This window comes from Symphalangus syndactylus, chromosome 24, assembly GCF_028878055.3.
Source record: "Symphalangus syndactylus isolate Jambi chromosome 24, NHGRI_mSymSyn1-v2.1_pri, whole genome shotgun sequence".
Classification (NCBI taxonomy): domain Eukaryota; kingdom Metazoa; phylum Chordata; class Mammalia; order Primates; family Hylobatidae; genus Symphalangus; species Symphalangus syndactylus.
The window spans coordinates 12,774,567-12,798,781 of record NC_072446.2 but is presented as its reverse complement, the minus strand read 5'-3'; the positions used below and the strand labels follow the sequence as shown (position 1 = coordinate 12,798,781).

The 24,215-nt window shown below is 50.4% G+C and overlaps 1 protein-coding gene across 5 annotated transcripts in view; it reads left to right on the top strand.

Moving 5' to 3' along the window:
• The window catches only part of PHACTR3 (phosphatase and actin regulator 3), a 273,840-nt gene that overhangs the window by 146,625 nt on the left and 103,000 nt on the right, over positions 1-24,215 (top strand). For all 5 annotated transcript variants that reach the window (XM_055266142.2, XM_055266145.2, XM_055266141.2 and 2 more), the window contains exon 2: positions 21,477-21,638. In XM_055266142.2, coding sequence (XP_055122117.2) covers positions 21,477-21,638 — 162 coding nt within the window. The remainder of the gene's footprint in view (positions 1-21,476; positions 21,639-24,215) is intronic.

Genomic DNA, 24,215 nt, shown 5'->3' with positions numbered 1-24,215 from the left:
TATCAACTGAAATGTATTGAGCCCCTGCTGCTCTGTGGGCATACAATGGTTGGACAAACAGACAAAGTCTCCATTCTCAAGGAACTTGTATTCCAACAGAAAAGAAAAGAAATACACCAGACGACATCAAAGAGTGACAAGTGGCTCAAAGAAAGTAAAACAAGGGCCCAGGCAGGGTGGCTTATGCCTGTAATCCCAGCACTTTGGGAGGCCGAGGCAGGCAGATCACGAGGTCAGGAGATCGAGACCATCCTGGCTAACACAGTGAAAACCCATCTCTACTAAAAAATACAGAAAAATTAGCCGGGCGTGGTGGTGGGCCGCTGTAGTCCCAGCTACTCGGGAGGCTGAGGCAGGAGAATGGCATGAACCTGGGAGGCGGAGCTTGCAGTGAGCCAAGAACATGCCACTGCACTCCAGCCTGGGCGACAGAGTGAGACTCCGTCTCAAAAAAAAAAAAGTAAAACAAGGTGGCACCTCAGATTGAACTGAGGAAGATACAGGAAGCCACTGCAGTGGGTGGGCAGGGTTGGCACTGTGTGCAGTGGGCATTCAGGGGTGAGGGGTCAGCACTGTGGCAGTGTTGGGAGAAGGTATTCCTGGCAGAGAGGGTGGCTGATTGGAAGGCCCTGAGGCAGCAACAAACAGGGCGCGATCAGGGACTTCCCTGTGCAGTCAGCGTGGCTGGAATGGAGGGAGCATGATGAAGAAGGCACCGAGTGAGGCCAGAGGCTCCTCAGGGGGTTTGGATTGGATCCTTACTGCAGGGGTGGGTGGATGCCCTGGAGGGTTTCAGCACAGGACGGCAAGGCCTGCTCTGCATTGCTAGGGATCTCTTTGCTTCCATGTGGTCAGTGGACTGGGAAGTGGCCAGAATGGTAGCTGGGATGGGCAGGCGATGAGGGGGACATCTTGCCATCATGCATGCCACACATGATGGGGAGTGGGCTTGAGGGGCAGCCATGGCGGGAGAGGAGCCCACAGGGGTTGTTTGGGAGAGGTTAGCAAATACTCATGCTTGTTTTGGGAGGAGCCTCTGCTCGGGGTTGGGGCGTGGGGGTGGTGGTGAGGACCGCAGCTTGTGAGAGGCAAGCTTATGTGGCTGCTGGGCCCCACGTGCTATCAGATGGACTCCTATATGGCGTGTTGGTAAAGACGCCCTGTGGCTCTCAACCAGCTCAGCCTATGGCCCTGAGAGAGGATGTGGGCAGGCCCTGACCATCTTGGTTTTCTTCCCTTTTTTTCTTTTCTCTTTCTCTCTCTCTCTCTTTCTCTCTCTCTCTCTTTCTTTCTTTCCTTCTTTCTTCAGCTTTATTGAACTATAATTCACATATTATATAATTCACCCTTATACGGTTCACAGTTCTGTGGTTTTTACTACATTCACGGGTTTGTGCAACTGCACCACAGTCTAATTTTAAAACACTTTCATCATCCCAAGAGGAAACCCCATGTCCATTAAGCGCTCCCTCCCCACTTCCCTATTCCCTACCCCTGGCAACCACGAATCTACTTTCTGTCTCTCTGGACACTTCATACAAATAGGATCGTACAGTGTGGGGTCTGCTGTGGCAGGGTTGTTTCACCTAGCACCGTGTTTTCAAGTTCACCTGCACATTACTCCTCTTTAGGGCTGATACTATTCCATTGTACATAGACCATACTTTCTTTATCCATTCATTTGTTGATGGACATTTGGGTTACTTTCCCACTTTGTGTCTATTATGAGTAGAGCTGCTGTACATATTCATGTACACATTTTTGTGTGGACACCGATTTTCAGTTCTACGGGATCTACTCAGGAGTCAGATGGTCATATGGTGACCCAGTCTTCGGGGCAAACTCAGGAGCAGAATCATCGTATGGTGACTCGGTCATTGGGGTCTACTGAGGAGTCGAATGGTCATATGGTGACTTGGTCTTTGGGGAGTGGTCAGGAGTAGAATCCTCATGGTGACTCGGTCCTTGAGGTCTGCTCGGGAGTGGAAGGGTTACATGGTGACTCGGTCTTCGGGCAATGGTAAGGAGTGAGAATGGTCATATGGTGACTCGGTCTTTGGGGCATGGTCAGGAGTAGAATCATTGTATGGTGACTCAATGTTGAATTATCTGAGGAGTTGCCAGACTCCCTCCATGTTGGCTGCCTGGTCTACCTCCTCCCCACTGTGTGTGAAGGCTCTGATTTCTCACCTCCTTGTCCACACCTTTTATTGAGCCTGAACACCTTTGACATGGTCACAGCTGACCGGAGCAGCTGCCCGGCCATGGTGCCAGCACATCCCCGGCCACGAGAGGTGGCGCCTGGGCCGGCCAACGTGCACCCTCAGGTCGGGATGTGATCTGGAGCAGGGCTTCTCTCATTCTGTTCCTGCCCATGTTTGTTTCAACCCCCAAAAGGACTTGAGCTCTCAGGCTTAATTTCATTTACTTAATGCATGAGGGAGGAAATGATTTCTGAGGCCAAGACCGGAGTGGTCCCCAAGGACTCTGTTTCAACAGTATATTTAAACCACCACGTGGGGGTTGCTTGCTAGGCTGGGAACTGTGATCAAAGATCTGCCAATATTTTATGTTCATAAAGGCAGTTTGAGAGTAACGTTTTTTAAAAAGGCATCTGAATGGGGAGGAACAGGATCATTGTGAGGCCCACAGTCTCTTTGCCTTTGAAGTTTGCAAGAAGCAACTGAATGAGTTCCATGCTTTGTAATACTCTGGTCTGGGCACCCTCAGGGGTGCGTGGCCGGCAGGGACCTGTAGGAATCCTCTTCACCGGGGGAGATTTGAAGCCTGGTGCGTATAACCAGGGCCCTGTCACCCAATGTTGTGTGATCCTGGGCAAGTCAGTTAGCCTTTTGCCGTGAGCTTTTCACCTCAGCTTGAGGCATCTCTTCCAGGAAGTTTCTCCAGTTCCAATACATGCTCTCAAGTGACTCTCTCCCTCTCCTCAAAATGCTTACCTGCATTTTCATGATGCAGCTATGACGTGCAACATTCACTAATTGATGTCTGTGAACCCTGGTGGCTGTGTGCCAGGTAGATATGTGCTCAGGTGTGCTGTGTGTTCAGTGAGGCTGTGAGCCTAGGTGTGCTCTGTGCCCAGTGAGGCTGTGAGCCCAGGTGGATGTGAGTTCAGTGAGGCTATGAGCCCAGGTGGGTGTGAGCCCAGGTGTGCTGTGAGCTCAGTGAGTCCAGGTGGGCTGTGTGCCCACCGAGGCTGCGAGCCCAGATCAGTATGAGCTTAGGTGGGTGTGACCTCAGGTAGGCTGTCTGCCTTATTGAGGCTGTGAGCCCAGGTGGGCTGTGAGCTCAGTGGGGACAGACACCACACCTGGTTTTGCTCATGGTTATCACCCCAGTACCTGGCCCAGAGCGGATGATTGTCTTGATTTGGGTTTTGGGGAGGTGACCCTGGGATGAGGATTTGAGAGTAATTTATAAGAAAGCTCTCCCAGGAGAAGCTGGCACCAGTGCTGGGAAAGTGGCTCAGGGAGGCCAAGGAGGGGTAGTGTCAGGCACAGCTGTGCAGGGGCAGCTGTGGCCTGACCCTCAGGGTACTCTGAGTGTGAGTGTGTCAGAGTTTGTCTCTGCTGAGGCCAGGGGCTAGGTTACATTCTTGCCACCATCGGTCATTGGCTCTCGGCTCTGTGCAGGAGGGCAGAGAGGCTGAGAGGCTGGGAGTTGGCCTGTAGAGGTGCCCTTAGGGGCAGAAGCACATGGGAGCTGGGAGGCTCCACAGCCTTGGACTGGAGGGCTGGGCAGAGCACTGACACTATCCGCTTGGGGGAGGCCACGTGGATCCGGTGTTCTACCCCGATCCTCTCCGACAGGCCTTCCAGAACAGGGTGTACCATGTGCTCCAGCATGAGGGAGACATGCTTCTGATGTCAGCTATAGCAGTGCCTCCAGGGTCGATAGCACGAGCCCAGTTGACAATCCCCACAGCCAGATGCTTTGAAATATGTGATCCTTGACAAATTTTTAATTTAGGGTAATTTTAAGTTGGCATATTGCATGAGACTTTACTGCTCTTTGAAATCTGCATAAATCACAGTCATGCTGAATGTTTGGGTTGTCACTTGGCATCCTGGCCAGCTTTTTGTTGGCCCCTCAATCCTACTTCTGCTAAGGGCTGGCCTGGCGTGTGTGACCAGAATGCCAGGCCCAGAAGCCACCAGCACTAAGTCAATGGGAAGTGCTTTGCTCAGTGCAGAGCTGCTGCTGCTGGAATCATTGCATCACTTATTCCCCATGACACTGGGCCTCCTCAGCACCAGGTCAAGCCAGACTCAAGACACAGGCAAACTGAAAACGCAGAACTGTTTGCTTCTCCTCCCTCCCCGGAAACTCCTGCTCTTATAGGTTGGCTTTGTTGGTCCAGCCCCAGCTTCTTGACTTGGTAGGGAGTTCCACAGGATGAGGACATGCTTTTTGTGTTTTTCTTTGCACTAAACTACGTGTAACATCAAATTTACCATTTCGATCATTTTAAAGGTTACGATTCATGTGTGCCAATCATGCTAGATATAATTTGCATTTTCCTGAATATTAATTAGGGGGAACATCTTTTTTATATGCTGTTGACGGTTTGGATACCTCCTTTTGGAAGGTGTTCCCGGACTCTGCATATTTTCCACTGGGTTATGTGACTTTGTTCATTTGTGGGAGTGCTTTTGATATGCTAGAAACTGGACTATGTCCCTTAAATATGTTACAAGCATCTTTCCCTACACTGTGTTTTGTCTTTTCATTTTACAGTGGTTTTGATTAAATTCTTAATTTAAATAACTAAAGAGTATAATTCAGTGCTCTGAGCAGTGAGTGCAGTCACATTGTTGTAAAACCATCACTGCTGTCTAATTCCAGAACCTTTCATCACCTACAAGGAAATTGTGTGATACTCCTCATTCTCCCCTCCTCCAAGCCCCTGATAACTACACATCTACTTTCTATCTCTATGAATTGGTCTGTGCTGAACATTTCACGTAAATGGAATCATACGCTGCATGGACGCTGTATGGACTTTTGTGGCCGGCTTTTCCCATGCAGCATCATGTTATCAGGGTCCCTCCACACTGTAGCAGGTGTCCAGGCCTCATTCCCTTTTATGGCTGGGGAATGTTCCATGGTCTAGATAGACTATACTTGATGTGTCCATTTGTCCGCTGATGGACATTTGGGCTGTTTTTGCTTTAGGTCATACTTTCTGCCTGATGTAAAAGTGCCAGTCATGTGTAAGGACTGTAGTCAGCACCACCGTGCCACAGCTTAGAGAAGGGATGAGGGACCTACTGGGTTGTCAGAGGCGCCGTTGTTGACCCTCAGAGACTTTCTGTCTCCTGGAGGAGAAGTGGCTCTGTTGGGCAGGTTTGAATCTTGAGAATTCACGCTTCCTGGGTTTGAGGCCTTGCTGTGCCACTTGATGCCATGTGACCTTGGGTAAGTCACCTCTCCCTCTGAGCCTTGCTTTTCTCACCTGTTAAATGAGGTACTTATAAAGCTGAATAGCCTAATTCAAACATTTTAAGTCTGAAATGCTCTGAAATTCGAAAGTTTTTAAGTGTTGACATGATGCTCAAAGAAAATATTCATCAGAACATTTTGGATTTCAAATTTTTGGATGCTCAACTGGTAATGCAAATATTCCAAAATCAGAAGAAATCTGAAATCCGAAACACTTCTGGTCCCAAGCATTTCAGATCAAGAATACCGCACCTGTAACGCCTGCCTCCTTAGTGGTACGATGATTACATGCAATGCGACATGAAAAGGGGCCAGCACAAAATCGTCTGGCACCAAATACCCAGTGGATAGGGAATTTTGTTTATTTTGTTGTTATTGTTGTTGAGGTAAAATTCATATAACACAAAATTAACCATCTTAAAGTGTACAATTCAGTGGCATTCAGTACATTCATGATATTGGCATCTGCCATATGTGTCTAGTTCCCGAACATTTTCACATCACACCCAAAGGAGATCCCATGCCCATTCTCCCCTCCCCTGTCCTGCGGCAGCCCCCAGTCTGCCTTGTTGAGTGGTCTTTTGTGATTGGCTCCTCTCATTTAGCACCATGATCTTGGGGGTCATCTGTGCTGCAGTCGGTGTCAGTGCTTTCTTCCTGGTACGAGCGTAACGTGGTGCAGTCATTGTGGAAAACAATTGGGTGGTTCCTCGAAATGTGAAATATAGGATTACCGTGTGAGCTAGCAACTGCACTTCCGGGTATCTCACTAAAATAACTGAAAACAGGTATTAGGGGAAAAAAACCCTGCACGTGAATGTTCAATAGCAGCACTGTTGTTCACAATAGCCAGTATGTGGAGACAACCTAAATGGCCATCGACAGATCGATGGATTAGCAATTTCCATACAATGGACTATTACCTTTTATTATTATTATTATTTATTATTATAGCTTTCTTAACTACTATTGATTTTTTCAAAACTGACCTCAGCTGTCATCTCTTTTCCACAAAGAGTCTTACCTGAATCTGGAGACCGTTCCTTTTTCTGACCACAGAACCCTGTCTTAATCTCTGTCCTGCCTCTTCCATTCATTAATTCATTCCCTGATTCCTTCCAAAGTATTTGTTGGGTGCCTGTTATAGACAAGGTCACTCCAGTGGGGAGGGACCGACAACACCAAGTCAGCTGAAATAACAGCACCGTGGAGGGAGTGTGTGCCATGTGCAGAATTTTGGGTTGGGTGGGAGGATGCTTGGATGCCTCACTGTTGCTCTGATGGACCAGGAGGAGATGTTTGCAATGAAACCCAAGTGATAAGAAGGAGGCAGCTTTGCAAAGGTGGAGGAGAGCCTCCCTTGAGGGGCTGCTTACTAGGATCCGGAGGTGGGGATGAGCCTGGGGAAGCTGCAGACAACTACGAGGTTAGAGCTGCTCACAGGGAGAGGTCACAGGGCTTTGAGGGCCAAAGGGAGGCCTAACTCCTGTGGAAGCCACTGGAGGGGTTGAGGCAGGGTAAGGCGGGGTCAGGGGTGTACGCGATGTGACCCGAAGGGAGGGCATTGCAGGTGCCTGGGAGTGATGAGGGAGACCTGGGCCAGGCGAGTCAGGGCAGGGCGGATGTAGCAAAGTCACATTGCCCTGAGTGACCGTTCACTTGGCTGTCCCCACTCCTGGGCCTCAGGACTGTGAGGGCAGGCACTGGGTCTCAGGCCCAGAGAAGATGCTCAGAAAAGGAAAAGTAGACCGGGGCACGAGTGAGCCAGTGCAGTGTGCAGAGTGAGGTGGCAGTGGGCAAAGAAATTGCATGGCCCAGATCACTCACTGGAGACCAGAGACAACTTAGTGTCCCGGGATGATGAAGAGCGATGGGCCAGAGCCAGGGTAGGTAGTGATGCATCTGCTAGCCGGGCTGTCCCTCCCTGCGGGCACAGAGAAAGTGGTTCCTCAACAGCCATGGGTGACCTTTAAGGATGCCCACAGATGGTGCCATCTCAGGAGGAGGGTCCCAGAGGGACTGGCTCTGTCACCTGCTGTCAGCTGCTCCTGGAAAGCCTGCACTGCATGACTTGCTGGTTTGTTGGAATGGTTCCGTCTTGCTCTGTCACTTCCATGAGAAGCACCCGAGGAACCAGGCCTGGGCAGGGGCCTGTGGTGAAGCGAGCAGCCCTGATGACATCAGAAATGCAGACAGTTCCAGACATTCAAGCGTGATGTCCTTGGCTCTCGGGTGAAAGTCCTCCTCAGTGTGGCAGGGAAAGTCATTGAATTCACGTTGGACCCGGACTTGGTAAATCTTCAGAAGCATGCTCTGTTCTGCAGGATTTAAGCTTCAGATGGGCCTAGACTGGTATGCACAGGTAGAGACTGTGCACTTGAGCACAGATGGATCTTCAGCCCATCACCTTTTGGTTCTCATATACTTGTCAAGCCCTGGCTAGGCCCTCCTGGGCTCTGTTTCAGGGCCTGCAGAGGCCGCTGTACAGGTCACACTTGGTCTCTGCTCTCATGGTCAAGTAGCCAGGATGGACATAAAACTAATGAACACATACATCAAGAGCTAATTAAAAATTGTGCTGAAGGCTATGGTGGAAAAATAACAGGAAACATAACAGGTGGGTAGGAAGGGTGAGACCACGAGGGATGAGTAGGAGTTCATCAGAGAAAAGTGTTGCCTCCAGAGGGAATGGCACAGAAGGCAGCCCTATGGTGGGAAAGCACTTAATGAGCGAGGAGGGGCATGGTGGTAGAGAAGCTTAAGAAATGGAGGCCAGGACTCTGGGGTTACAGTGGGGGTTTTATATTTCATCCTAAGAGCCACTGTGATGTCATGTGGTGAGCAACACAAGGCCCTGTTTGCTTGCTTGCTTGCTTGCGGGGTAGGTAGGAGTGGAAGCCGGAAACCAGCGCAGAAGATGCAGAATTGTACAGGTGAAAGTGATGCTGGACTGCCCCCCAGGGGTTAGAAGTGAAATGAAGATAAGAGATCAGGATCCAAAACCATTTATTCTCTCCTTTTTTCTTCTTGGGGCACCCAGTAGTATTTTTTCCCAGAAGACATTTCTTAAAGGATCACTTAAGCCAGGAACTGTCAAATGCACAAACCAAATTCACTTGCTACTGGTTTTTGCAAATAAAGTTTTATTGCAACATAACCATGCCCATTAATTTATGTCTCATCTGTGGCTGCTTCACACTACAGCAGCAGAGCTGAGTGGTGGCAGCAGAGACTGTGTGGCCCGCAAAGCCTCAGAGTTTTTTTATTTGGCCCCTTACAGAAGACATTTGCCAATTCCTGACCTAAGTGAAGTGAGTGAGGGACACATTTTGAAAACACAAATCTGTTGGCTTAAAGTCTTCCTAGCACTTAAATGCATTTAATCCCTCTGAAAAATGCTAAAGTATACACAGTTTTTAAATTGACTTTTGTTTTTCTTTAACCTTTTGCTGATATTATATATAAGAAACTCACCTTATGCTTTAGGTTTGGAAAGTCAGGGTTGGAACTCAGACTTTGAAGATGTTGTGTGATATTATTTCTCTAAATTTCTACTACAATACTAAAGTCTCCTGATATGTTATTTCACTTTCTGTCCTTTCTCTGAAATGCTCATTTTCCCCCTTTTCTGTAAAATATAATCTCTAGAAAGAAGTTTCTAAAAGCAGATTTTAGTCTTTGCAAAGATATAGGTGGGCCTCTTATACAAGAATTTTTATAAGAGTTTGTTCTTTGCAAATGCAGATGCATCCTACTAAGCCACATAACAAAAAACAATCGCAATGATGATAACAACAAAGCCAATTTTCCAGATTCCACCTTTCTCCTTCCTCATCCTCTTCATGTTTGAATTTGTGCTGCCAAATTCTATACAGCATTTTCTATAGAACATTTTCAGATCTACGTGATTTACAGATTTGAGCTGAATTTCACTTGGAAAACTGACCATATGTCTGGCAGGCACCAGAGACCATTGGCAGTACTATGGGGTTGATACTAAACAGATGGGCTTTCTAGTTAGATGTGCTGTTTTTTCCACAACACATATGAGGAAGAAAAGAAGCCACTTTAATAATGTCTTGATTTTTCCACTGGTGCCAGAGGCATCAATGATGCCCACTTATGTAGTCTTAATTTCAGCATCATTGCATGCAGGGTGCCTTAAACAGCTAGAAGAGGCTTAATGACATGGGAAATTTTGAGGCCCAACTTCTGCCTAGATCTTAGAGAATCTTGTTATCTTTGGAATACAGATAGTGGATAAAGGACTTTTATAATCCCAAAATAAACTATTAACACTATTTAGCAGGACTACATTCAAAGTGCTTAGTCCTGGGTTTATTGCTCAAACAATTTGACAGCTTTTGTGGGGTTATTGCAGTCTAGACAGCAAGGTGTAAATAGCAGTTGTCTGATAGATCTGTTTAGGAAAATCTAGCTAAACAACTGAATACGATTTCTTCCTGCAGGACTTCTCAGAGCCTATACTATGCTAATATGGATTGGGGCTCTCATGAAGAGGCTTTTAGTACAGACAGCATTTTCTAACTGCTTTAATCCTCTCAGCATCTCCCTATGCTAGAGTTCCATGGAAAACACTTTGGGAAACACTGGTGTCATGCCTAGATGGTGAATTGAAGATCAGAGAGCCTGCAGCAGACCTGCCATTTACCAGCCGTGTGACCTTGAACGAGTGCTTTCCTGCTCTGAGCCTCTACTTTTTAAATGTAAAATGGAGTTGAAAACATAGGCCCTGCCTGTTAGGGTTGTTTGCCTGGAATGAACATGCAAAAGGTTTTGGTGGCCTCCCTTTGGGCATTGAAATATAAGTTCTCCTAAAATTAAGTATTTATTCAATTCACAACTTTCCAGGGGCCAATTATTCACTCTGAAGCTTAGCCAGGCTTTTGTCTTTTCTTCTCTGTGCTTCTTAGCACCTCCACGAACCAGCGAAGGAGAGAAAGGAAATGCCGTTTGAGTTAAGAGCTGCTGAGGGGGCAGCCAGAAGCAGCCCTGGCCAACATGAAGTCTAGAGGTGGCTGGGGAATTGCAGTTACCTTCCACTGTCAGGAGGCAGTGGGACAGCTCCAGGCCATTGTTAATAACCATTGCCCTGCATTTGATTCTGCTTCCATTTTTGTATCATGGGATCAATCCATTCATTCATTTATTCACTCGCTCACTCATTTATTGAACCCACCTGCCAGGCACTGTGCTAGGTGCCAGAGGAGGAAGCGGACCCTAAGTCTAGGAATTGCATTGTGCAGTTGTTGAGGTCTCTGTTTCCCCTATACTGGAAAAGTCAGCAATTATTCCATCAAACAAGAGCTGTAATCAGATTACAGATTCTGATGAATGAACTCGCAGGGCTGTAGAAAAAAGCCTATAAGGTTTTGGGAATAGAGCCATAGGCATTTAGCAGTATTTTCTTCCCTCTTTTGAATAAATTCACTCCTTTTTTTTTTTTTTTTTTTTTTTGCAACCCTCCCTGCCCTCCACCCAACACCAGCAAGCAGTTTATTCCTCCATTATAGGCAGTGTGACTATAAGACACTTGTCAAATGGTCTCACTTTGTCCTCGGATTGTGTGACCCTTGTTTTGTTTTTATTGATCAGCACACCCAAAATATCATGCTCTTCAGTCACTACTTAGGAATTTTCTAGGGGTGGAGGAGGTCAAACCAATAACTTACATTTGGGAGATTGACATCTATTTTTAAAACTTGATTTTGGAGGTTCAGCTCCATTCTGGTGGTCACTCTCTGAAAATGCCCAGCACTTTTTCTGTAGATGGCTGTCAAGCCACATCTCTTGCAGCCTGGCCACAGGAAATTGGATTTTCAGTGCTCAGTGCTTCCGTGTGAGGTTATTATACGTTGCTTTAATGGTTAACTTCTTCCTAGCCCTGTTTCTCCTTCCTCCTTCCAGATCTTAGACAGCAGTGTTATCATCTGCTCTGTGTCATCTAGCACAGGACTGGGAGAGGGACGGAGTTGTCAAAGAGGCTGCGGGGTTAAGATCAGGGCTTTTACAGCAGATGACCTGAGTTCTAAGCCCCACTCTGTCACTAACTAGCATGTGCCCTGGGGTGATTATTTCACATCTGTGTGCCTCCATTGTCCTCATCTGTAATGTAGGTGATGAAAATAGTTCTCTGCTTGCTAGGGTTATGATGGAATACAATGAGCAAATTCATGCCAGGTGCTCAGCACTGAGCCTGTCGCACAGCAAATGCTCAGTAGATGCTGCCGTTGCTGATGACAGTGATGACGAAAACAAACCTTCGTATTCCTTGGCTCTTCCATATGTGTGAGTGCCCCCATCCTCTGCCTTCCTGCCTTCAGCCTTGTTCCCCCTACAGTCTGCCGTCCTCACTGAGATTCCATGTGGTCTTGTCACAAGGCTGAGCTTGCTCCAGGTCCCTCAATGACTCCACATTGCCCCCAGGACTCTTATCACAGCCACACAGCTCTTCTTGGTCAGGTCCCCACACGCCTTCCCAAGCTCACTTCTGTCAACTCTGTTCCATAGACCATAAGCTCCAGCCTAAGGGTTCTCAAGTTCCAGTGCACAGACCCATGCCAGCAAATTAAGAACACTAAGAGCAATGCAGTTGGGTTTTCATTTACGAATGTAGAATCAATTAATTTTTTTTTAAGAGACAGGGTCTTGCTCTGTTGTCCAGGCTGGAGCACAGTGGTGCAATTCACTGTAACCTGGAACTCCTGAGCTCAAGCAGTCCTCCTGTCTCAGTCTCCTGAGTTGCTAGGACTACAGGTGTGCATAACCATACCGAGCTAATTTTTTTTCCTTCGTTTTTGCAGAGACAGGGTCTCACTATGTTGCCCAGGCTGGGCTTGAACTCATGCCGTCAAGCAGCCCTCCTGCACTGGCTTCCCAAGCCACTGTGCCCAGGCCTAAAAATTCTGTTTGTTTGGTTTTTTCTGAGACTATATTTTTTCTATTATGTGTAGTAAGTTGTGATGATCATAGATGATTGCTTTGTGTAGTGTGTGTGTGTGTGTGTGTGTGTGTGTGTGTGTGTGTGTGTTGGTCATTATTGGTGTAATGGACATTAGCATATCTGTGTGGATCCCAATTTTATATGTGGAAATTTTACTGGGTTTCTGAGCCTTAGAGACTGGGGACCTCAGACCTAGTTTCCCCAAGTGACTCCCCATTCCCCAAACACCATGTACTGCCATGCATTTATGAATTTGCACTTTTTACTAAAATCCTACTCAACCTCCAATACCCAACTCAATTATCACTACCTACTACCTCCCCTAGCTTCTAATAGCCTTCTTAGAGTTATCCCACCCTCAAGCAGGAAAAGTTGCTTCCTCTGCTGTTATAATCCTCTTTCTTGTTTCTTCCTGGTGGTTCCAGGTACCTTAGTTTTCTCGGTGGTCACTGAATCCCTCGGGAGAGAGGGTGCCTAGCACCACCTCGTCCCTCAGGCCTAACACTGTGCTTTGTTCAAAGACAATGGTCACTACGTATTGGTCATACAGGTAAGGACTCAAAGAAGAAATAGAGGCCATATCTCAGCTTCTTATTTGCTTCTATTGTGGCTCATGTCACCTTATGAGGTTGCCTTACACTTTCTGTGTTTCTTCTTTTCTCCTCCATAAATACATGAGCTTCATGCAGTGGGAAACAGTGGGCATGTTGATGGAATTTACTGCTCTGTCAAAACTCAGAGCAGCCCTGACACACAGCAGGCCCTCAGCCGATATGATGAATGGGTTTGTGAGTGAATAAAACAAACAAGGAAAAAATTATTTTCCAATATTATCTGATAGAGATGGCACCTTTCTTCTCTAAGAAGTCAGCCATGTAGCACATGGCACTGGGTACCTGACCTCACTCCCCAAAAGATATGGGGCTTTCCTTCCAATATGTTTGTGAGGAATTCTGTGAAGTGGAAGGATAAGATAAGATATCTTAGTGGATAAAAGATGAGGATGAAAAAAATACCTGATGTCACTAAAGGGTGGACATCAAAGTCAGATGGATGAGGAACAGACCCTGGCTCCAGCATTTGGCAGCCCTGCATTCTGGATTCACAGGTCGAGCAGGTGTTTATTTGAGCATCCCCTGGGTGCCCGGAACCAGCAAAGATGCCAGAGACCCAGCAACAAGCACAAGAGTGACGGTTCTCGTTGTCATGGAGCTTATGTTTGTTCCCATGGGAAATGCAGATGACAGTCAATAAACAATGAATCCCAGGACACAATCTGAGAGTGATCAGAGCTAGGATGGAAGGAAATGTGAATAAAGGGATTGGCCCTGCGCCAGGCATGGAAATTAGCCTGGAAGCTCCATGAGGTCAGCTGTTCCGTCAGTCCTAGAACAGTTCTTGTCTCGTAGCTCTGTGTGGCTGTTGATGGGGGAAAGGGATGGAGTCAGTTACCCAGGGACAAGTATACCAGCTACTGTGAGCCTGAGAGAGGCCTGGGAGAGGGCTGGCTGGAGGTGCCAAAGAGGCTGGAGCCTGCCTTTTGAGTTGCAAGCGTGTGACATCAGCAGGGCAGGGCCAGCTGCCCCATCCGTCATCTGAGGACTGAGGTTGTGTGTAGCACTTCCTCACACAGATGCCAGGTGTGACAGACATTTCCCATTAATTAACCTCTAATGCCTCAGAGGTGGCAGAGGTGCGGTGGAACTTGGCACTACTGTTATTCAGAGGCTGGGTGGTGGCTGCTAATGTGTTTGCACCTTCCAGAGTCTCCCCAGTGTGAGAAGGCAGTTCCTCAGGAACTGCAGGGAGAGATGCAGAGAGAATTCCTGGAGTGGGGGGAGGTGCTCCCCATCTGTCCCTTCCCTCTGTGGACAGGTGTGCATGGGCCACATGCACCCACCCACAGATGGTATCCCACCCATGCAGGTGAACCTCCACCCGTGCCCATGTACGCTGGCTCCGCAGGTGCTCACCCGCCCACCCATGCAGGTGCAAACCCACCCACACCCATGCACACTGGCTCTGCAGTTGCTCACCCACCCACCCTCAGAGGTACACACCTACCCACTCTGTGCACACCTGCCCACCAGCATCCGCGGGCCACACCGTGCCGTGGATGACCACACCTGCCCTGCTGTATACCTGCAGTGATGGGCTCATGTCCTCTGCCCTTGTGGGGGGTTTGTAAGTAGTTTTCTCCTCTGAGCAGCACTATTTTGAAGTTTCTCTTCTTGGGCAGAGAGTCGTAGCCCTCACAAGCCCTCCCCTGGCACAGTCTTTGGCTTGAGCCACCCCAGGGAAGGCAGAGGGGAGAGGGAATTTCCTCCCAAGAGGGATGCAGAGCAGTGCAGCCTGAGGCCCCTGGGCATGGGGTCTTCACTCCCCTGAGACACCTGAGCCCCTTGAGGAGCTGCTTAGACTAAGTCATCTGTCCTGGTCAATGCATTGGATTTTTGGTTTAGGAGCAAGGGGTCTTTTGAGCTGAAGACCTTCTAGCGGCTCTCTGCTGAATTCTGAGTCAGATTCAAGTCCCTAGCTACGACCCTGCCTGCCTCCGCAGCACATCCATGCCTCTCAACCACTGTTTCCCTCCTGTCTTGGACAGCCTGCCCCTTTCCCATCACAGCCCCTGTCCTGTTCCTCACTAGGGCGGCCCTCTGGAGCACCCAGTGCTGACCCTGTCACAGTCGGTCAGTTGGCACCTGCCCTCGAGGCTCCCTGAGCAGGCCGTGGGTCCTGTCCTTCCTTGCGTCTGTGGGGATCCTGGTTCAGGGCTCTCTATGTCCCCCTGGCACGTGCCTGAGCTGTTGTTGGCACTGGAGATAAAGCTGCAAACATCCATCAAGGGCCTGCAGTCAGGAGCTTCAAATCGGGGCATGGGCAGGAGGAGTGGAGACAACTACAAACAGGGAAACAAATAAGTGTGTGTGTGTGTGTGTGCGCGTGTGTGTGTCTGTGTGCATGTGTGTGTGTGTCTGCGTGCATGTGCGTGTGTGTGTGTGTGTCTGTATGTGTCTGTGTGCATGTGCGTGTCTCTGTGTGCATGTGTGTCTGTGTGTGTGTCTGTGTGCATGTGCGTGTCTCTGTGTGCATGTGTGTCTGTGTGTGTGCATGTGTGCATGTGTGCATGGATGTGTCTGTATGTGTGCATGTGTGTGTGCATGTGTGTCTGTGTGTGTGCATGTGTGTGTGTCTGTGTGCATGTGCGTGTGTGTGTGCATGTGTGTCTGTGTGTGTGCATGTGTGTGTGTGTCTGTGTGCATGTGTGTGTGCATGTGTGTCTGTGTGTGCATGTGTGTGTGTGTGCATGTGCGTGTGTGTGCATGTGTGTCTGTGTGTGTGCATGTGTGTCTGTGTGTGCATGTATGTGTCTGTATGTGTGCATGTGTGCGTGTGTGTGTGCGTGTGTGCATGCGTGTGTGTGTGTGTGCGTGTGTGTCTGTATGTGTGCATGTGTGTGTGTGCATGTGTGTCTGTGTGTGTGCATGTGTGTCTGTGTGTGTGTATGTGTGTCTGTGTGTGTGCGTGTGTGTGTGTGCATGTGTGTCTGTGTATGTGCATGCACACCAGCTGATACCTGTGATGAGAAAAAGAGGAAGGCAAGAAATAGTGATGAGTGCTATCCCACATGGGGTGAGCCAGGACTGTTTAAATTCACACCTTTATTCATTGTTCATCTCCTACAGGCGAGTACAGCTCCACAAAGGCAGGCATTGTCTCTCTTGTTCGCCTCTGCACACCCTGTGCCTATTAGGATACATGGCACATGGTTGGTGTCAGTACGTATTTGTTGAAAGTTGGAGTGAGTGAGTGAGTGAGTGAATTCTTAAAGGGAGAGAGGAGTGCAGTCTCCTCAGTGGCCAAAGCGCTCCCTCCCCAGCCCTCAGCTCTGCTGTGAGGACCACTGTGTGTCAGAGACGGGGTGGGAACCCCAGAACCTGCTCCAGCCACTAGGGCAGAAGTGGGGGGAGGCAGCTGATTAAAACAGTGAAGGTGGTGACAGTGGTCCTGGCAGTGATGGTGGTAGGGAGGGGGAGGCGCTACTGCCCCTCCTGCCCACCTTCCACCAGTGGAAGCAGTCACATAGCCACAACAAGAAGTAGAGACCATATCCCCCAGCAAGGCCCTGGCAAGGGGGATGCAGGGAGTCAATGCTTCAACCTCCTGTTAGTAAGTGGCAGAGCCAGGAGGGGAGCCTGGGGTACCTGGTCCCAGCCCCCATGTTCTTCACAGCTACATCACACTGGCTTCCATGGCACATGGCAAGCACTAATGCACAATAAGGATGATGAGAAGGGGGAGGGGCAACAGAGCACAGAGAGCTGCACAAGTTTAGTGATTAACTTGGATTTTGTCTAAATGAGAGGGGAAGCCCTGGGGCTTCCCTGGGGAAGCGGAGTGAGCAGGAAGTGATAGGGTTAGAGCTCTATTTCTAAGATATCGGATCACAGAAAGACCAGTTGCTGGGGCAGGGATGCTGGTGCTGGACCAGGGTTGTAATGATGCAGGTGGCAAAGAGAGTTGGGTTCAGGGTCTGATCTGTAGTTTATTCTGTGTGCTGCTCCTTTTTGCCTTGGCTGCTAGGAAGCTCAGGGCACACAAATACCCTCCTCTGGAGCCCATGTGGTGTCTGTCGTGGGGACCCACCTAACTCCTTGATGCTGTGGCCGTGAGCAGACCCTGCTTCCTCCAGATCCCTCCTGACACTCCCTTCATCCTGCAGCTGTGTATGTGTGTTTCTGGTGACTGCTGCCGATCCTTTGTGGAGGAGGTGAGATATAAATAAAGCAATGATTATGCTCCATCCTCGTCTTCTCTGCTCATCACTGGGGATCTTCGTCTTAGGCTTGGGGGACCTAGCCCATCCTTCCCCTTGTGCCAAGCATGCTCAGGACAGCTGGCTCTCCCAGGGCCATGTGGAGTTACAGTCTTGCTCCCATCTGGCATCTGTAGGTGGAGGAAGGAAAGGAGAGGATGAGAACATGGAATGCATTGTCTCTGAGAAGAGAAAGACCCCTGTACATCCCTCTGACTCCTGTGGCCTTGGGGAGAGGGTGGCCGGGAGGATCTGTGGTTGATCGGTGTTCTGCAGCTGCCCTGGTTCCACACATTTCCTGAGCTCCCACTGTGTACCAGGCACTAGGTGCTGGGGTTGCCCCAAAAACAGTGGAGGATGCCATTGCTGTAGCTTCCTTAATGGTTTGCAAAGCCCAGAACGTCAAACAAAACATTCCTGGGCTTGTCTTTCCCCATGGGGCTGCTTCGTGGAACATCTGTGGACACAGCACCTGGCACAGTTAACACTTGTATTAGTCTGTTTTCATACTGCTACAAAGAAGTGCCCCCAGTAAAACAAAAAAGAACTGCCCAAGACTGCATGATTTATAAAAGAAAGAAGCTTAATTGACCTCACAGTTCAGCATGGTTAGGGAAGCCTCAGAAAACTTACAATCATGGCAGAAGGTGAAGGGGAAGCAAGGCACCTTCTGCACAAGGCAGCAGGAAGGAGAAGTGCAGGGCGAAGGGGGAAAAGCCCTTATAAAACCATCAGATCTCACCAGAACTCACTCAATATCATGCGGACAGCATGGGGGAAACTACCTCCCTGATCCAATCATCTCCACCTGGTTTCTCTCTTGACACATGGAGATTATGGGGATTATAATTCAAGATGAGATTTGGGTGGGGACACAAAGCCTAACCATATCAGCACCCTATTAGTAATGCCTGGAGAGAATGGCCTCATGCCCCAACCCACCTAGGGTGGGCCTGGTTTATCCTCTTGTCTTGGTGTCCCATCCTTCCATGCTCTGCTTTGGGTCCCCTCGATGCAGCTTTGGAAGGTGAGAGGGGTCTCTGGAGTCAGGTGCTCGAGGTCCTGCCCTGCCACAGCATTTCCCAGCCCTGAGACCAACAACAAAATGGCTCAGGGCTCTGATCCTCAGTTTGTTCATCTGTAAAATGGATATAAAACTGAATGATCTCTAGCTCACAGATTTATTGTGAAGGTAAAATAGGACAATGCCTTAGGATAGTTCCTGGCCCTGCACAGGCAGTGACCAACGTTTACTCCATCATAATTATTCTATTGCTTATATAATAGAAATTATTATGATAGAAATTTTTACCAAAAGTTACCTGCACTGGCCTGGTGTGTTAATCAGAGTAACTATAAAGCCTAGACACATAGATAATATGATTTTACACGGATGATAACATAAACTATTAACAAACTGTGTATTGTGGATATTTATCTTTGTTTCCAGATTGTTTTTCGTTTAATTTTTTTTAGAGAAAGGGTCTCTCTCTGTCTGTAGCCCAGGCTGGAGTACAGGTGCAAATCATAGCTCACTGCAGTCTTGACCTCCTAGGCTCAAGTGATCCTCCTGTCTCAGACTCTTGCGTAGCATGCACCACCACGCCTGGGTAATTTCCAAAATTTTTTTGTAGAGGTGGAGTCTCTGTGTTGCCCAGGCTGGTCTCAAACTCTTGGGATCAAGTGATCCGCTAGCCTTGGCCTCCCAAAGCATTACGATTACAGGCATGAGCCACTGCACTGGCCTGTCCAGAATTTATGACCGCACTGAGTCCTCCTCTCAACCTTACCTATCAGGGATGATTATCACGATGTCTTTTTTTTTTTTAACAGATGTGGAAACCGAGGCTCCAAGGGGCTGGGTGGCTTACTCAAAGGCCCTGGGCTAGAGACAGGTGCAGCCCTTTGGAAGCTAGACCCTGTGGAAGCTCTAGAGGCTGCCAGGCAGGCCGCCTGTCAGTGGGGGCACAGAGGTCACTGCCATGTGGGGCCTTGGGCCCTCAGTGCTGCCTCACATGGCTCTTCTCCAGGCTGAGCGCTGCAGAGCCCGGATTCAGAGCGGGCCATCCTGGGCCTCCTTGGGGCAGCCAGTGGCATGCATGGGGTGCCTTAGGTGGGAAAGATGGGAGTGTGACCCCTTCCCTGGGTCCGAGGGGCCTGGCTCGTCATAACCCCCAGCCCCTTGGACATTGGTAATGCCTCTTCCCCTCCCAACACTGGTGGCCTCCTTCCCTGTCCTCTCTGACAAAGGTGACCTCCCTCCTCAGGTGAGCCCTCGTGTTAACCACGCTCTCCAGCCCGTCTCCCAGCAAGTCTGTGTTTCCTGGGGCTCTGAGGTCTGCATCAGCTTAGGGTTCCTGGCCCCTTCCACAGGCAACAAGGCAAATTCGCCTGCGGCTGTGGAACTGACCACGCGCTGACCATGGGAGGCTGAGCCGGCTGTGGGGGAGTGTGTATGTTCACAGGGCGAGGGGTCCTGGCAGAGGTCTGGGCTCCTGCGGCAGCAGCCGTGCTGGAGAGCACCCCACGGGTCTGCGATCTTCCTCCCGCAGCGACACTGGGAGGTTAAATCGGAGCCTGGATGGGACTCAGGTCCTTGTTGCTGCCAGAAGAAACGTCCCTTCCCTGTCCCAGGAGGCATCTGGGGCAATGTGCTCATTTATTCTCAGTCCTGCCTGGGCGATGGCCTGAACTCTGATCTATACTATGACCGTGGGATGGAGGTGACGCTGGCTTATTTTGTGAGCTTCTCTAACTTTACCATTTTGTTAGTTGCATTTTGTTTTCATTCTAACTAATCTTTTGTACTAAGGGACACACAGCATGTGCTACAAAAACAGCCTATGAAGTACATCTCCATCTTTCCCCCGCCTGCCAACAGCCAAGTTTCCCCATTTCTTTCCTTCTTTTTTTTTTTTTTTTCTTTTTTTGAGACAGAGTCTCGCCCTGTCACCCAGGCTGGAGTACAATGGCGTGATCTTGGCTCACTGCAACCTCTGCCTCCCGGGTTCAATCGATTCTCCTGTCTCAGCCTCCTGAGTAGCTGGGATTACAGGCACCCGCCACCACACTCGGCTAATTTTTGTATTTTTAGTAGAGATGGGGTTTCACCATGTTGGTCAGGCTGGTCTCTAACTCCTGACCTTGTGATCTGCCCACCTCGGCCTCCCAAAGTGCTGGGATAACAGGCGTGAGCCACTGTGCCCAGCCCCGGGGTTCCCCATTTCTTTGGGGGACCCACAGACATTTTCTCTCCATACACCAGTGTGCACCTGTATACCACCCCTGTTCACACACTGGTGGCGGGTGCGTGTGAATTTGTGCGCTGGGGTTTTCTTTGGCCTGTTTATCTCAGATCAGTTTCCTGTCCGTGCTTGGAGATCCACTTTCTTTCTTTCTGCATCTGCACACAGGTCGTTGACAGGACAGACGATGACTTACCCAGTCCCCTGTGGACGGGCATGTAGGTCGCTATGAGTCTCTTTTACAACAAACAGCACTGCCATGAGCTTCCTGGGACATTCATCTTCACGTGTCCCAGAGTCTACAAACATGGCCCTTTCTTGGACAAGGAAGGGGTGCAGGAGCACTGCTTCCACTGCCTGCTCACAGACCTGCTCACTCTGCAGCCGTTCACTCAGAATTCTCACCGGCCTGGCTCTGCGCTGGGGTCCAAGGCTGCCCCAGGCCTGGCCTCTGCCCTAGGAGAGGTGGCAGCCTGGTGGGAGGGTAGGCAGGCAGAGGTCTTTGCGGCTCCTTGGTGCCTGCATAGGTAGCTTCATGGGCGTAAGACAAGGGAGTGACCCTGTCTGGAACAAGAGGAAGGTAAAGACCCTGGACAAAGTCCTATTCAATGGAGGAGCTGAAGTTTATGAGGCAGAGAAGTGGCTGGGAGGGAGAGCAGCGTGGGTGGAGGGCAGAGCACGAGCAAGGGTCCTGGGCAGGCAGCGTTTCGTCCTGGAATTAGCAATGTCTTCATGCGTGGCACATCACATGGCGGAAGGTGAGGGCTTCCAGTGGCCACCAGTGGGTCGCAGGAGGGAGGGTCTCACAGAGGGAAATTCAGCACATGCTGCTGAGCTGCTGCGGCCACTGTGGGCGCGTTGCTTGACAACCCTCCTGGGGTCCAGGCTTTGGGGGGATCACTGGTGACCCCTCAGGGTGAGAGAGGTCGCCACCTTGGGCCCCCAGGAGTCACATAGGTTTGGTGGTCACTTGTCCCTCTTCGTCTTCCAGATGAGATGGACCAAACGCCCCCGGCGCGTCCTGAATATCTGGTCTCAGGGATTCGAACTCCCCCTGTGAGGAGGAACAGCAAACTGGCCACCCTGGGCAGGATCTTCAAACCCTGGAAATGGAGGAAAAAGAAAAACGAAAAACTGAAGCAGACAACGTCAGGTAAGGGCCTGGTGACAGGCGTGGGCAGGCTCTGGCTGGGACCAGCGTCCTTGGAATGGTGCCGCGGCCCCTGCTGATCTGTGACTTCCTGGCCCCTACACAGGAGGGGCAGATCGTGCTTCATGGCCTGTAATGGCCGGGAGCCACGCAAGTTACCCTGCTGGCCTCTCTAGGGCCCACCTGGCCTCCCTGAAGCCCTGGGGCGGAGTCGGCACCAGGCACCCCATGTGGGACGCTCTGCCCAGACCCTAAGGTGCCCACAAATCCACTGGGACCTTGTTAAAAATGAAGCCTCTGATTCATTTAGGGCTGGGTTGGGCCAAGACACTGGCTTTGGAGCAAGGTCTCGCTGGCTTCACTTGGGTGGCGAGCCCCCAGCCCACGCGACTCTCACACCACCTCACCTCCCACACCTGCAATCTCACTTGGAGGATGCTGGGGCCTGGGGCCTGCCCCCACAGATTCGGGTTTAGTTGGCCAAGAGCCCCGTGGGTGACTCAGGGTTGAGGCTGTCGGTTTGGCTTTGACACCTCTGGGCCTCTCTTCTTCCTGAAAAACAGAGGCTGCTCCCCCGCTCCTAAGCTGTCTCAGTGTGCCTTCCCTACACCCTCCCACCAAAGCATCCAGAAGGTTCCTCCACTCACCTCCTGCTGCACCCTCACACCCTGCCAGCCCTGGCTCTGTGGGAAGTGGGATTACGATGGCTGGTCCCGTTGCCCCTGCCTCCTCGGAGTCCACCCTGGGAACTGCAGCCATGAGGCTGAACCATGGACAGGGTGGACATAGGCAGTGATGACGGGACAAGCAGCCATAAGGCACATAATGGTAGAACACGACCCCCCAGCATTTGGCACGGAGGAGCCAACTCAACCCTCAGAACCTCCTGCTAGGCCAGCACTCCCACAGGATCCTGCCCCATTGTAGGGATGGAGAACAGGCCCAGAAAGGGAAGTCACTCACCCAGGGTCATGCAGCCAGCAGGTGGCGGGGCTGAGGCTTGGACCCTGGCAGCCAGGTGTGGTGGCTGGTCAGCATGGGCTCTGCGGATGGCAGTGTTCTGAGAAGCAGAGCCTGGAGGAGGCCGCGTCTGCACCCCAGGGCTCTGCCTCCAGCCACATGCATGTGAGCCACACCTAAAAACAATTAGTGAGGGAGCTGCTGCTGTGGAATCAGTCCCGGGCCTCAGGAAGCAGCCCTGGAGAGTGCCCGTCTCAGGCTGTTGCCTCGGGGGGTCCCTGGGGTCCCATTTCCTTTCCAGCTCTGAAGAGGTGCAGGCTCCAGGGCTTTGAGGATGGTGGAGACGAAGGCCAGGTGTTACAGCGCCCAGGCCCACGGCAGGGGAGGCAGCCAACACCGACAGCAGACCCTCCACTCATGCTTTTGTGCGTGCTTTACAAAATTATTTTTTTACCAACCAAGAAGTTGATAGATGAATTCTTGTTGAAATGAAAACAGAACAAGCATCATCATTCAGCAGATCTTGAGCAGCTCCTGTGTGCCCAGTACCAACAGGAGGGGGCCAGGCCCTGCCCACCCAGAGCTTTCTGCAGAGTAGGGAGTCAAGTGACAAAGTCTGGAAGCCACCAAGTGAACCAGCACGCGAGTCGATTCCAGACTCCAGCGAGGCTGCAAGGCAGCGTCCCTCACTGGATGCTGAGCTCAGCTAGATGGGCGGGTTCCATTTGTTCCCCTGCATCTGGCAGGGCCGCTTGCACACACACGGCACTAATGGGCTCTTTGTGATCCATGCTTAACGGCAGGATCGCTGAGCAGGCCCCGGGTGTGGAAATGAGCAGGGCAGACATTGCTTTGGGCCCAGTGGTCTGAGAGACCCAGTTGAGGAGGCTGCATTGAGCTGAGATGTAATTGGTTTGTTGAGAAAGGCAGGGAATAGCATCGCAGCAATGGGAGCAGCCCTCGAGAAGGCACCGAGTGGGGAAGGCACGTCTGTGCAGCAGTGAGAGGCCGGGGGACTGGAGCAGAGTGACCTGCGTGACCTCAGGGGGGTCTCTGACGTTCTCCAGGCCTGCCGCCCCCAGCTGTGGGACTAGAAGGCTGAGGCTTGTCTTCTGAGGACCCTGGGCTCTTTGGCCTACTCCAAGCTGTGCCGTGTGAGTTCACCAGCAAGATACTCTGGGGACCCTGCGAGGGCATTGGAGGTCTTGAGGTTTTTACCTGCAGCATCCCCACCTTCAGGACCATCATTCGGGCATCTGGAAATTCGAGGAACAGTGCTGCATTTTGTTTACTTATTCCAAACCACTATTTTCCCTTAAAGCGGGGGGTGTTATGTGTTTCAGCATATCAAATTCCTGATTTCATGGGCATCAAGGGTGAGGATAAGTTGAAGTGAATGCAAAGATGATTGAAAGAGAAATATGTAGTGAACAGTGGTTTTGGTAGGCGAGGCTGGGGGAACCGGCTGAAGATGGCTCTCAGGGGCTACAGGGTGGAGCAGCGTCTCAGTACATGCCTGCCCTGGCAGGTGGTTCAGATCCACTCAGCCATTTACACGCTGTTCCACCTTTACAAGCTGCACCACCACTGATGTCCCCATCCCCGAGATGGGGAGGGTAG